This window comes from Meles meles, chromosome 3, assembly GCF_922984935.1.
Source record: "Meles meles chromosome 3, mMelMel3.1 paternal haplotype, whole genome shotgun sequence".
NCBI lineage: Eukaryota > Metazoa > Chordata > Mammalia > Carnivora > Mustelidae > Meles > Meles meles.
This window is the reverse complement of record NC_060068.1, coordinates 78,495,097-78,509,170: the sequence shown is the minus strand read 5'-3', so window position 1 is coordinate 78,509,170 and position 14,074 is coordinate 78,495,097. Positions and strand designations below refer to the sequence as shown.

General features: G+C 37.1%; 1 protein-coding gene across 1 annotated transcript in view; it reads left to right on the top strand.

Moving 5' to 3' along the window:
* The window catches only part of JMY (junction mediating and regulatory protein, p53 cofactor), a 111,673-nt gene that overhangs the window by 77,107 nt on the left and 20,492 nt on the right, over positions 1 to 14,074 (top strand). The window contains 3 exon segments of the mRNA XM_045999261.1: positions 8,422 to 8,587; positions 9,218 to 9,405; positions 11,687 to 11,773. Of these exon segments, the coding sequence (XP_045855217.1) occupies positions 8,422 to 8,587; positions 9,218 to 9,405; positions 11,687 to 11,773 (441 nt within the window).

Sequence of the window (14,074 nt, the reverse complement as noted above, 5' to 3'; positions counted from 1 at the left end):
CAAGTTCCAGAACTTTTAGAACTTAAAATCTTAGCATTTTTATTAGGTTTTCGTTTTTAAATCCAGCATTTTATTGCCTTGGAGTAGAGTAGCATTTTTGTCTTCCTTGAATGTACTAGCTCTGTTGTTCTAGCCAGCTGTGCCTAAAAGAACTGCTTGAGGGTAAGATTTCTGATTATTTGCTAATGTAAAAACATTGTTCTTACTGGTGTTGGTCTGGGGTGGTAGAAGAAGGGCTGGGCTAAAATGGGCCCCAAGAGTCTGGGATGATAATCTCTGGGGTCATTTTACCTGGGTCCACCCCATTACCTTAATAGTCTGCTTCTTAATGTTGTGGACTGTGTTTGAATTCTTCAAGGGTTTGGTAAACCTGTCAGTCATTCTTACCAGGTTAATGCTTGAGTGTATATAATGTACGTATTGTGTTTTATGTATATCTGTGATGTAATGTACCAGTTTTATTAGCATTAATTTAAGGTGACCACATTACTCATGAGAAACAGAGCAAATATGCATTATTAAGCCCATCCCAAACAAATGATTTCCCAGTGAAGGCTTTATAATACAGTACTACTCTGTGATTTAAATTATGGGAAAACTTTGTTCTTTAAAAAAATGTCAGTATGTTATGTCTTGGGTTTTTTTTTTTTTAATAGAAAACTTCTTTCTGATGTGATAATATAAAATACTTTAAAATTTTAAATATTTAGTAATATTTGCTATGAGTGTAGTGATGAACTTGAAACACAACTTTCAGATGAACTCTGACAAATTTCACCTACCTAATCAAAATTTTCTTTGTCCTTTAAATTTTTTAACTTCTATGGGGCACTTGGGTGGTACAGTCGGTTAAATGTCTGACTCTTGGTTTCAGCTCATGTCATGGTTTCAGGGTCGTGAGATTGAGCCCTCCATGGGGCTCCATACTCAGTGCAGAGACTGCCTGCTTAAGATTCTTTCTCCCTTTCCTTTTGCCCCTCCCAAACTGCACACACACGAACGCATGTACTCTCTTTCTCAAGTAAATAAAGCTTTAAAAAAAAAAATTCTTTAAATTTCTTTAAGAGTATGTACCATTCCTTTTAATATGTTTCTTTCTAAAATGGTCCTGGGTCTTTTACCCTTTTAGGTCACAGACTCCTGCCCCATTAAGAATTTGAAAGGTAGGAACCCTGTACTAAGATAAATATGCATGTACACACAGCTCTACACACAAATTTTGTAGGTTCCCACATCATTTATACCTGAACCGCTGACCCCAGATTGCCACTGGTGTTGAAAATTTCCCATCAAACTCCTGAAAATATCAGTGTCTTTTTGACTCAATACTTTTGAAAGAACCCAGGGTAAGCTTAACTAGTTATAGCTCCTTCAGTCCATTCTTTGAATAGTATACTCCCTCCCTTCCAATCCATATTCAAAAATAATAGCACAGTCTGGTTCTCTAAGTACAGTTGGACTTTCAGATCTGTATTATTTACAGATTATGTCAGATATATTTTAAAACATTGAACAAGATGAGAATATGTAAAATCACACATGGTTAGAGTACCATATATGTTAGAAGTGTTATTAAAATAAGGATTATTAATGGAGTAAGAGGATTTTGTTTGTGGTTATTAATTGAAATAGGAGATACCAAATTAAGATGCTAGAATGAAACAAATCAGAAAATATCACGTCTCATTTAATGTTTGCTCTTATCTTCTGATTAACCATGTTCTCTGGTTAACTGGGAATTAACCAGGTAACTCTTTGGATGACGGTCCTTCTTGAAGGTTCTAAAAATATATCAGTGTGCTTTCTTGTTTTGGCAGAGAATTTTAACCATTACCCATCCTTTTTTTTTTTTTTAAGTACTCTCCACACCTAGCGTGCAGCCCAACTTCAGGCTTGACTCACGACCCGTGAACTGAGATCAAGAGTCAGACATTTAACCAGTCGATTCGCACAGGCACTCCCCACCTCCTTTTTAAAAAACTTTCATTCCTTGAGGTCGTCTTTATGAACATACATAAATAGCTAGAATATTGAGCTGAATATATAACAATCTTGAGGCTTCTTCCTTACAATCCATACTTTTGTCTTTCTCCTTTTTTTTTTTTTAAATTTTGGTTTTTGCATTTATTTGTCTGAAAAAGAGAGAGCACAAGCAGTGTGGGAGGCAGGCAGAGGCAAGAGGAGAGGGAGACTTCCCAGAATCTGATGCCACACTTCATCCCAGGACCCCGGAATCATGATCTGAGCCAAAGGCAGACACTTAACTGACTGAGCCACCTAGGTGTCCCTTCTGTCTTTCTCCTGAAAGCATATAGTCAAAGTATGATTAAGGTTATATTACCCCATGTCAGTTTTACATAAGTCATCAAGTATATATTGAACATTTATAGTATACCCTAGGGGACATAAGCTTAGGCTCTAGATGGTGCTATTCAATAGAAGTTCCTACAACAATGGAAATGTTTTATATTTGCACTTTCTTGTAGTATACCTACTAACCAGGTATCTGTTGAGCTCTTAATGTGATTTATGTGACAGGAGGAACAGAATTTTAATTTAATCTGTAAAAAATAGCCATGTGCAGCTTATGGCTACTATAGTAGAAAGAATAATGTAGATCCTGATTCTGCAAACATTAACTTATGTAACCTTGGGTAAATTAAATAACCTCTCTATAAAATATGATTAGTGTATACCTTTTAAGAAAGTTTTGTTTCCATTGGTTAATGTATATAAAGCATTTAGCATAATGCCTGGCATGCAGAGTAAAAACGCAATAAATACTAGACATTATTATGCAAGTATCAAGGAAGAGAATACAAAGATGGGAAAATTTAATTCCCATGCATAAGACAGTTAGTTGCATCTCAAATGGGCCTTGCCAAAAAGTTTCAACAGTAAGGAGCTTTGATGTGGTAGACATAGTCTGAACAGAGGGCAGCTGGGGTGCTTGTCCAGGCAGACAGGCTGTTCTTTATTTTTAGTTTATTAATAAAGTCTGTTCTACTAGAGGGTGTTACGGTAAGTGAAATAAGTCAATCAGAGACAATTGTCCTGTGATCTCACTGATATGAGGAATTTGAGAAACAAGACAGAGGATCATAGGGGAAGGGAGAGAAAAATGAAACAAAACGAAACCAGAGAGGGAGACAAATCATAAGAGACTGTTAATCTCAGGAAACAAACTGAGGGTTGCTGGAGGGTAGAGGGGATGGGAGGGATGGGGTAACTGGGTGATGGACATTGGGGAGGGTATGTGCTATGGTGGTGAGTGCTGTGAATTATGTAAGACTGATGAATCACAGACCTATATCCCTGAAACAAATAATACATTATATATTAATAAAAAAATGTTTAAAGTCTGTTCCATATCTGCATTCTGGAAATTTCAGAGTCTCCTAAGTACAAAAAGCTAGGATCCACTCTAAAAGTTTTAATTTATATTACTTATCAAATTCTGTTTTAGCCATCTAAATATATTTTGATATTGGTTATAAAAAAGTAAATAGAAAGTTTTAAATGTTTTAGGCCTGTATTTAGTGCTTTATGTATTATTTCATTTAACTTTCAAACATAACCCTTTATACTCCAAGCCCGTAAGCCACCATCTGAAACCCCTGAGGCCAAATCTATTTTATTTATTTATTTAAAAGATTTTTTTTTTTTTAAGATTTTATTTATTTATTTGACAGAGAGAGAGATCACAAGTAGGCAGAGAGGCAGGCAGAGAGAGAGGAGGAAGCAGGCTCCCTGGGGAGCAGAGAGCCCGATGCGGGGCTCGATCCCAGGACCCTGAGATCATGACCCGAGCCAAAGGCAGCGGCTTAATCCACTGAGCCACCCAGGCGCCCCTTAAAAGATTTTTATATATTTGAAAGAGACGTAGTGGGAGAGCATGAGTGGGGCAGGAGGTAAGAAGTAGGCTTTCTGAATGTTGGCAGGACCCTGGGATCATGACCTGAGCCAAAGGCAGATGTTTAACCAACTGAACCACGCAGGTGCCCCCAGATCTGTTTTAGAATTCTAGCTTTTTCAGATTTTAGACCGTTTATTTAGGATATATAATTTTCAGACAAGTGTTAGTATTCCAATTATGAAGCATTCTTGGATTAAGTGGAATAAACAGATTCACATCGGGTCAGATCGTATCTTCCTACAAATGGATTGTGAGATTAGGTTTTGACATTAAAGAAATTATGGCTAGTTTCAATTTTTTAAGATATGTAATGTGGAATTCCAGATAATTCCTTCTGTTTATATATATTCTCCATATTTGTGTAGCTGTTATTGGTGGAAACTGTATACTCAGGTTCGTCTGATACCATTTCTTATGAACTGTCTTTGCCACATAATAAAAGAACTAGGCTTGATTGAGAGCTTGCTGAGCTTGTCTTTAATGTTGTTTCTATTGTGCTATGTATGGTTTTCATGACAACTCTTTGACCCTTCACTTCATTTGTTGCTAACTGCCATACTCTAACTCAGACAGCACCAGGTGCCCAGTGAAATTTCTTGAATGAATGATTCCACCCACAGATACACTGAAAGCTTTATTTTCATAGCCTCTCACATGTATGAGGTTTTTCTAGCACAGCAAGGTGAAAGGCAGCACAGGGGCATTAGTTTGTATAAATTGCTTTATGTCTGGTTTCATGATTTTCTATAATCAGAATAGGTACACAGGAAAACCATTATTGTTAATGTGCCTGGTGGGAATGATCAGTGGGCTCCGTTGTATATGATGTACTTATGTGGATGTATGGATATTCATTGGTACTTAAGTTTTCTTGCCAGATTTACTGTAAAACATTGTGCTTTGTTTCCTTTTCCATACTTATTAGAATGCTGCTCCCTACTTTTGTCTAGTGGAAAGGCCTTTCTTGTAGGAATTGGGTCAGGCTCCAATGTTGCTAGTATTACTTGGGTCACAGTGGGAAGGCAGTTTGTTTCGGGGTCTTGATATCTTGATATCAGAAGTTTTGTTTATTCAGGGGGCGCTGGGTAACTGAGTCAGTTGAGCATCTGACTTTTGTTTTTGGCTTGGGTTGTGATCTTGGGTTTGTGGGACCAAGCCGCTTGTCAGTCTCACACTCAATGGGGAGTCAGCCTGGGATTCTCTCTCTCTCTCCCCCTCAGTTCCTCCCCTGGTGCATGTGCTCTTGCCCTCTCATACACACAGGTGCACTCTCTCAAATTATAAATAGATCTTTTTCTAAAAAAAGTTTATTTTGTTAGAAGGTAAACATTGAGCTGAGTAGAATTTCAAGGTAACGAAGTTTTCATTAGCATTCGATTGTCTCCTTTGAGCGCTTAACCTACTTTCTAGGCTTCCTTCTTGCCAGGGAAGCAGTGTCCTCAGGCATAAAAAAAGGTACCCCAACTATGGTACCTACTTTCTCCATTGTCCAGAAATAGTACTCTTTTCACTCTGGATTCCTGTTCCCTTAGTTCTGTGGCCATCACCTGAAGTAGGTACCAAGAGAAAAATCAGTCTGGAAATTATAGATAATATAAGGATGAGATTTGGTGCAGCATAGTCTTCCCACATCTGTGCTTGTCTTTCACTGAGGATTTTGCATCACTGTTAAAGTTTAAATAAACCTCAGAGGATAGTTTTGCTCTTCCAGGTTTCCCTGATTTGTATCTTACCCCTTCCTCCTTATCTTATCCTGTAAAAGTTCTCTCTCCTGAAGCCCTTACAAGCCTTTTACTTGCCCTGATGCCCACTGCTGCCCTATTGTTTGTTTTCTCAGAGGTTGAGATTGAGCAGATCCTTAGTCTGCACTTCTGCCTTTGATGAGGTTTTGTCCTTTTTGAACCTCACCATGGCAGATCCATCTCTGGACTCCCTTGTTTTGAATAGAACTCAATAAACCAGAAAGTTGGGGGTGAGGTCACTTCTGGTAAGGAAACACCCGGTTCTTTGTCAGTTTGGTATTTGATATTGGCCGACAATGTAAAGGTATGTCAGCAGGGGGCTCCCAACTTTTTTCCTTACCCAAAGTATTAGATAAGAGAGTCAGACTTAAGAGTGTGCAAGGGGAAGCCTTAGCACAGTGTTATGGACATGGCACATAAATGGTTCTTTACAGCTGGAGAGAGCTAAAGATAGTGAAGGTGGAACTAACAGCCCAGGTTTCTGTCCAAACATTGTCACTGGAACTGATCTCATGAGAAGGTTTTTAGACCAATTCATACTGAGGTTTTATCTTAACTAATTATAATTCCCTAGGGAATAAAGCTTCTACCATTACATATTTCACTTGTTTATATGCTGTGCTCACAGAAAGTTTGGTGCTGATAACAGAGGATTATGGGGTCTGGAATTATAGTCTCCACAGCTGGGTAAGAGACCCAAGACAGTATGCAAAGGGATGTTTATAATTTAAAGTGAGACTGGGAGTATGAGGAAAGAAATCACATGTAGATTCCTATTTTATGACTTAGGACAAAAATAGCAGGATTTCATTTTGTCAGCTTTCTCTATAAGCCACTATAATGAAACCCTTTTGTGGTTTGTTCTATATTGTTCATCAATCATAAAATACTTCTAATGCAATAGGATCTCTGGCTTATAAATTCATTAAATATTTATAATGTTTTTATAACATTTATTAAATAACATTGTATTTAATTAACCAGATTATTTTTAAATGTATACCATTGGACATTTAGATCATAGCCCACCTGTTGCTTTGCAGGGGTTTTTAAAAAGATTTTGTTTATTTGAGAGAGAAAGAGCACATATGCATGCTCATGACTTTGGGGGAGAGAGAGAAGCAGATTCCCTGCTGAGCGGGGAACCTGACTTGGGGCTCACTCTCAGGACCCAAGCCACCCAGGCACCCCATGTTGCTTTGCAGTTTAAAAGGAACTTAAAATTATGTGCTTAAAAAAATACTCTGTTCTTTGGTAAGACTGTGTTGGGTATCTAGAATGTAAAGGAAAGACTGGACTCTTTTTTTTTTTTTTTTTTAAGATTTTATTGATTTATTTGCGAGAGAGAACATGAGTGGGGAGGAGAGGATTAAAGCAGGCTCCCCGCTAAGCAAGGAGCCCAATGCAGGGCTTGATCCCAGGACTGAAGGCAGCGGCTTAACCAACTGAACCACCCAGGTGCCCCATGAGAGGCTGGACTCTTGTTTAAAATGTACTCTATGTGCTAACATGTTTCACCAACCAGACTGAAAGGATTATTTTGCAGCAATAAGAATATCTTTACTGCCACAGCTGTCCTAAGAGTACCAGCCAAGTATCTCCTCAGTATTCTGGAAGCTCCAGATGACCCCTCACATGAGGTCACAAAACATTTCTCTCATTTTTCTCTGTTCCTCCTCTACCCCTTTGGTGGTCACTTACTGGGGTTCCAGTTGAGGCCAAGGCCTCTTCACCAATGCTGCTAGTTCACCCAAGGCACACTGGTACCCGTGCCCATGGTATCCTGGAGTTTCTAACATGAACCTTTCAACTGCCAAAGTGGTAGAACTATATTCTTAGAAGAAATGTTCTGGGAGGAATCCTTTACCCTCTCACATGCTTGTACTTCACAGAGTCCTGAAAAGCCATTCTGTCAGCTCCTTCTTACTGCCACCTTTCTCCATAGAGCCAAGTAGGAATCCATGGAAATAATGGGGTTAGGGACTAGTATCTGAAGCATACTTTGCTGATAGTAATTTCCTTCTAATGCCTGGCAAAGTCTCTTCCTCTCTGTCTTTTCAGGACCAAAACCCAATTAACCAACCAAGCAAACCTCATGCAAGACCAACCACCACTTCATAAGACATGCTTAGAAATCTGAGTCCCACCTTAGGTTGGATATAGGATCCTGAGTGAATTTACTTTAAGATATTAATAGTTACCATTATTAGTAGATTGCAGGGATTTCTAGAAAATCAGTTCTGTCGTATTGTTTTCCTCACACCCACTCACCTTGCTCCCGACTCACCAGATTCCAGAGCCTAGCCAGGTTGTGACCATGGAGCACAACATAGTTCCAGTGTATAGGGAAACCAGACTTTTATACTGTGGTTGTAACTATGCCAGTATAACTTAATCTTATTCATTCATACATAATCTCATTCGTATTTGGAAGAGAAAACTGAATATCCTAACACATCCACTTTTGAAAGGAAAGGACACTTTTAATATTTATATCATAATAATTAGAATAGTAGATTCTAAACATGAGCTATAAGACAAATTAATTTACCATATTTGCCTGGTTATTTCCAAAACTGTATTATGTTTTGATTATTAACTATCTATCTTATAAAAAAATCTTATTTCTTGCTTTCAAGTTTTTTTCTTGGAACAGTTGATTCATGGATTTATGCCGTATTATTAGTATTCATTTCTAATCATAGCTTGATTTTTTTCCTTGTCCCCAGCAGCTAGAAATATTTTTATTTTATTTTCACACAGATGCAGAGTTTGCAGGGTGGTACAGAAGCCATAGCCCGATTGGATCAGTTAGAAGCCGATTATTATGATCTGCAACTTCAGTTGTATGAAGTACAGTTTGAAATCCTGAAGTGTGAAGAGTTATTATTGACAGCCCAACTAGAAAGCATCAAAAGACTTATATCGGGTATGGTATGCATTCAACCACATAAATCCAAAAAAAATTGAATACATAGAGGAAAAAAAAATACATATATGTCTGTGTGTGTGTGTGTGTGTGTGTGTATGTCAGCTATGGTCCTTGAAACTGTTGAGATTAAAAAAATCTTAACATAAAACCTTTTAGAGGAGCTTCTAAACTCAAGTCATTAGCTATACTTAGCAATGCAGTTATGTTATTACTATGCAAAATGCTCACTTTTGTTAGGTTGTTTTAGCCAGAAAAATTTTGAGTTTTGGGGATGATACTTAACATTTATTGAGCACCTAACTGCATGTCAGACACTGCTAAGCACTTCCTGCACACACACATGCACACACACACGCACCCTAGAAGGTAATATTTCCCAATAGTCACTATTCTACAAAGAAGCTGAAGAGGTCATGACTTCAAGCCCTGTGCTGGGTATAGAGCTTACTAAAAGAAAAAAAAAAAAGGATGTACTAGGATCAAACTGAGTCTTAATGAACCAAAAAAAAAAAAAAAAAAAAAGGATTGCCTGAGGTTACAGAGCCTGTAAGTGGATTAGAACATTGTTCTCTCTGGCTCCATAGCCCATGCTCTTAACCACTACCCCTTGTTGCTGTTCTGTTATAGAAAAGAGAGATGAAGTGGTTTACTATGACACTTACGAAAGCATGGAGGCCATGCTGGAGAAGGAAGAGATGGCAGCGTCTATGCACTTACAGAGAGAAGAGCTACAGAAACTTCAGCAGAAAGCACGCCAGCTGGAAGCAAGACGTGGACGGGTTTCAGCCAAGAAAGCCTACCTCAGAAATAAAAAGGTATAATAGGTATTTATTGAATAGACAACCTTAATTGTAAATCTTGCTTTTAGGCATTCTTAATCCTTGACCCATATCTGATAATTCTAACCTGGTTTGTCACTAATAGCTGCATGTTTTAAAACTAAGTGAGAGTTACCTCTTCGCAACACTCAGGCCATTATATTTTATATATATATATATATATATATATATAATATAATGCACCATAAATAATAATCATAAAATACTTCCTAATGCAATAGGATAATATATATATTATATATATATAATTTATATAATATATATATATTATATATCTCGTTTGCTCACATTAGAACAGCCAGCAGTGATGTCCTGTTTACCTGCAGCACCCTAAACGTGACTCTGCTGAATGGCATGACTGTAGGATCCCATGTAATGCAATTCCTGGCTCATTATTTAAGGAGGCCAATGCTGTTCTATAGTGAAATCTTGGTTCTGACCTCAGTCTTGAAGGAATTATATATATTAATCTAAATCTGAGGTAGGGAAGGTTACCCCCCAAGAACCTGCAGCCTCATCTCTGTTGCAACCCATCACATCACATGGAGTCAGGGACTCTCGATGCTCTTGTCCCTCCCATCCTTATCCCCATCCCTCCAAGCCTGCCACCAGGGGTGGTAGGTCTTCAGGGGGAAGAAGTAATGACAAGAGATGGCTGGAAAGAGAGGAAACTAGAAACACTACATCCTAAAAAGAAAGATAATGGGATCAACTGTATGATACAAAAGATAAAAACACACCTCTCCATGTAACATTGTCTTGTAATCCTTGTCTCTGTGTCAGCATGCCCACAGTCACAGGATGCTCGGTTTATCCAATATCCACAATAGAATTCCATACCCAAGAGTAGTTCTGACTATATGTAAATCATGTCCTGCCTCTCGTCTTAAAAAAACAAAGACTGGGGCTATGTCATGAGGACTTGAAATCTATGCTTTGTGATTGTGCTTTTTAAGAAGAATAATAAAAACATTATTCTTTATGCTTTTTTATCTTCTTTAATGATACGCCTAGTCAAATGAGAGAATAATCTTTTGCCTAAGTCAAGAAAGCTCCAGAAATCAAAAGCATTCTCATACTTGGTGACAAACCCAGAGCTGAGCTGAGAGGAAGTTGTCCATCTCATAGTTCCACTTACTTTGACTGTTCATAAATTTCACTGCGCAATGTTAGTATTCCTTATAAAGTGGTATTTCAGATCCTGCTGGAGTTACTGGGTAGTGTGTATACAACATACCACCTTTCTAAGTCTGAAAAATAAGGGACTTGGGACCTATATTCTCATTTTGTAATCAAGGGAACTTAGGATCCTGGTAGTTAAATAAATCACCCAGGGAAAAGCAGCTAGTTATGGTACAAAGGTAGGATTCTGTCTTAGGTCTGTGTGATTTTTGAAGCCTGAGTCATTGTATCACTGTATCATGTTACTTATATAATACTACCTTTTTATTCCTCTGGAGACTTCCCTGAAGAATTTAATTTCAGGATCTGTACTTGTTAGGCAGTAGAGTCAACCCAGTGTTAGTGGAAAAGACAGTACAGTTGCTTTACAATGTAGTTTACTGGCTTAAAAGGCCATTCATTATATCACTTTATCTGGTTAGAAGAGTGATCTTTTGGTATAGTTCTTAGAGTGTTGGAAACCACTGGCCATCTTTTTACCTGGAGGACTTCTCTAGGAATACTGAGGGAAAATGAAGACATAGCATGGTATCATTAAATGTTGCCAGATGGTGGTGCATTATTTTGTAAAGAGGCACGTATTTCCTTGTTCACTATTACATTTTTATTTTCATGTGATTAGAATAAGCATTCCTATATTTTCTTTGTCATTCTGACTTTTTATCTTTAAGGTCTTTTCACTCAGTATCTGACCATAAGATACAGACTTCATAATACTAATTAAGCACTCCAGGCAAAATCATGTTCTTTAACCCATCAGAGTTTAGAATACAGACTTTCAGCCAAAAGTTTTATGTACTTTCAGCCAAGAGTCTGTAAACTCAGACTAGTTTAAAGAGTATAATAAGACTTAGAATCTCTAGAGAAGTTAGTAGTTTTTTCAGTTCCTACTGATTTGGTTTCTGCTGGTTTCTGCTGCTTCAGTACTCCAGATGAGAAAGACATGGCCTACTTGGTGTTTTGCTATGTAGGTGCATGTTAAGATTAAAAATTAAACCCAGTAAAATAAACTCTGGTGTGGTGTTCCAAGTCTTTCAGGTTTCACTTATATTAAACATATTTTATGTATTTATAGGAAATTTGTATTGCAAAACACAATGAAAAGTTCCAACAGCGCCTTCGGAGTGAAGATGAATATAGAACCCATCACACAGTACAACTAGTAAGTTTGAACTTGTGGAGACTTAGAAGAAAACTTTGATTTTTACATGTCTCAAAGTGAATAAGATCTATAGAGAATAAGAAAATGTGAGTAACTAGATATTAGCATTAATTCCATATATATGTATGTAGGAATGTATATAGTTTAATATGTATGCATATACACACATACATTATTACTTAGAACAGTTTTAGACAAATTAAGTACACGATATAGACAGTTCCCATATACTTCCATACATGCACAGCTTCTCCTACCAGCCAAAGAGTGCCGTACCTTTGTTACATTCGTCAATCAACACTGATACATCGTTATCACCCAAAGTACATAGTGTAAGTTCATTCTTGGTGCTGTGTGGTCTGTTGGTTTTGACAAATATATAGTAGCATGAATCCACCATTATAATGTCATACAGAACATTTTCACCACCCTGAGAATGTCCTGTGTTCTATGTATTCATCCCCACCTCTCTTTACATCCCAGGCAACCATTGATTCTTTTACTGCCTCCACAGTTTTGCCTTTTCTAGAATGTCTAATTGGACTCATACCATATGTAGCCTTTTCAGATTGACATAACTTAATAATATGCATTTAAGATTCCTCCAGTTATTTTCTTTCTTTCTTTCTTTCTTTTTCTCCATGCATTTTCATGGCTTGATAGTTTATTTCTTTTTAAAAAGTGCTGGATATACCACAGCTTATTTACTGATTGACCTAACGAGACATGTTGGTTGCTCCCAAGTTTTGGCACTTATGAATAAAGTTGCTGTAAACATTCATACAGGTTTTTGTGTGCACATAAGTTTTCATATCTTGGGTAAATACCAAGGAGCACAATTGCTGGATCATAAGGTAAGAGCTGACTTAATTTTGTATGATACTGTGAAATTGTTTACCAGAGTGGCTGTATCATTTTGCATTGCTACAAGCAATGAATAAGAGTTTCTATTGCTCCACATTCCTACCAGCATTGGTATTTTAGCCATTCTAATTGGGAATGTGGTGGTATCTGATGAGTGTTTAGTTTGCAGTTCCCTGGTGGTGTATGATAATGAGCATCCTTTCATAGTGCTTTCTTGTCATCTTTATACCTTCTTTGCTGAGGTTATGTACAGCTTGCTGGTTTTTTAATTGGGTTGTTTTCTTTTTATAGAGTCTTAAGAATTCTTTATTCTGGATAACAGTCCTTTATCAGATAGGGTTTTTGCAAATATCTTCAAATTTGCGGCTTCTCTTTTCATTCTCTTGTCAGCATCTCTTGCAGAACAGAATATTTTTAATTTCAATGTACTGAAGTCCAGCTTATCACTTCTTTCTTTCATGAGTTGTACTTTTGGTGTTGTTACTAAAAAGTACTCTTCAAATCCAAGGTCATCTATATTTTCTCCTGTGTTACATTTTGGGAACTTTATAGTTTATTTTACAGTTAAGTTTGTGATCTGTATTGAGTTAATGTATGTGAAGGGTACAGGGTCTCTAGCTAAACTTCTTTTTAAATGTGAATGTCTGTTGTTCCAACACCATTTCTTTAAGGAAAAAAAAAACCTGTCATTTCTCCTTTGGATTGTCTTGGCTCTTGTTAAAGATCAGTTGATTAAATATATTTGGATCTATTTTGTACTCTGTGTTCTATTATTTTTCTCTAGGTCTTTTGCCTCTCTAAAGCTAGTCAGTAACCAGAAAGTATGCAACTGAGATTTTGAGTAGGATTACATCATGTTTATAGGTTAAGTTTTGGAGTAATGGGCACCTTGGTATTGTGTTTTCCTATCTATAAACAGGGAATTAGCTCTCCGTTTACTTAGATCTTTTTTATTTACTCTATTAATTTTATAGTTGCCCTCATATAGATTTACACATATTTTATTAGATTTGTGCCTAAATCTTTCTTTTTTGGGGTGGTAATATAAATAGTTTTTAATATTAAACTTGATGTGTTCATTGCTTCATACATTAGAAAGCATTTGACTTTTATATGTCAACCTTGCAGCCAAGCTATAATCCATTCATTAGTTCCAGTTTTCTTTTTCTGTTAGTTCTTTCAGGTTTTCTACAGGAGCAGTCTTGTCATCTGCAAATGAAGACGGGTTTATTTCTTATATCCCAATCTATACACATTTTACTTACTCCTCTTTTTCCATTAGTTACAACTTCCAGTATGATGCGAACTGAGAAGGAATGGTGAGAGGGGACATTCTGTCTTTTCCTGATCTTAACAAGAAAGCTTCTAGTTTCTTAGCCATTAACTGCCATGCTTAGCTATAGGATTTGGGTAGATGTTCCTTATGAAGTTGAGGTA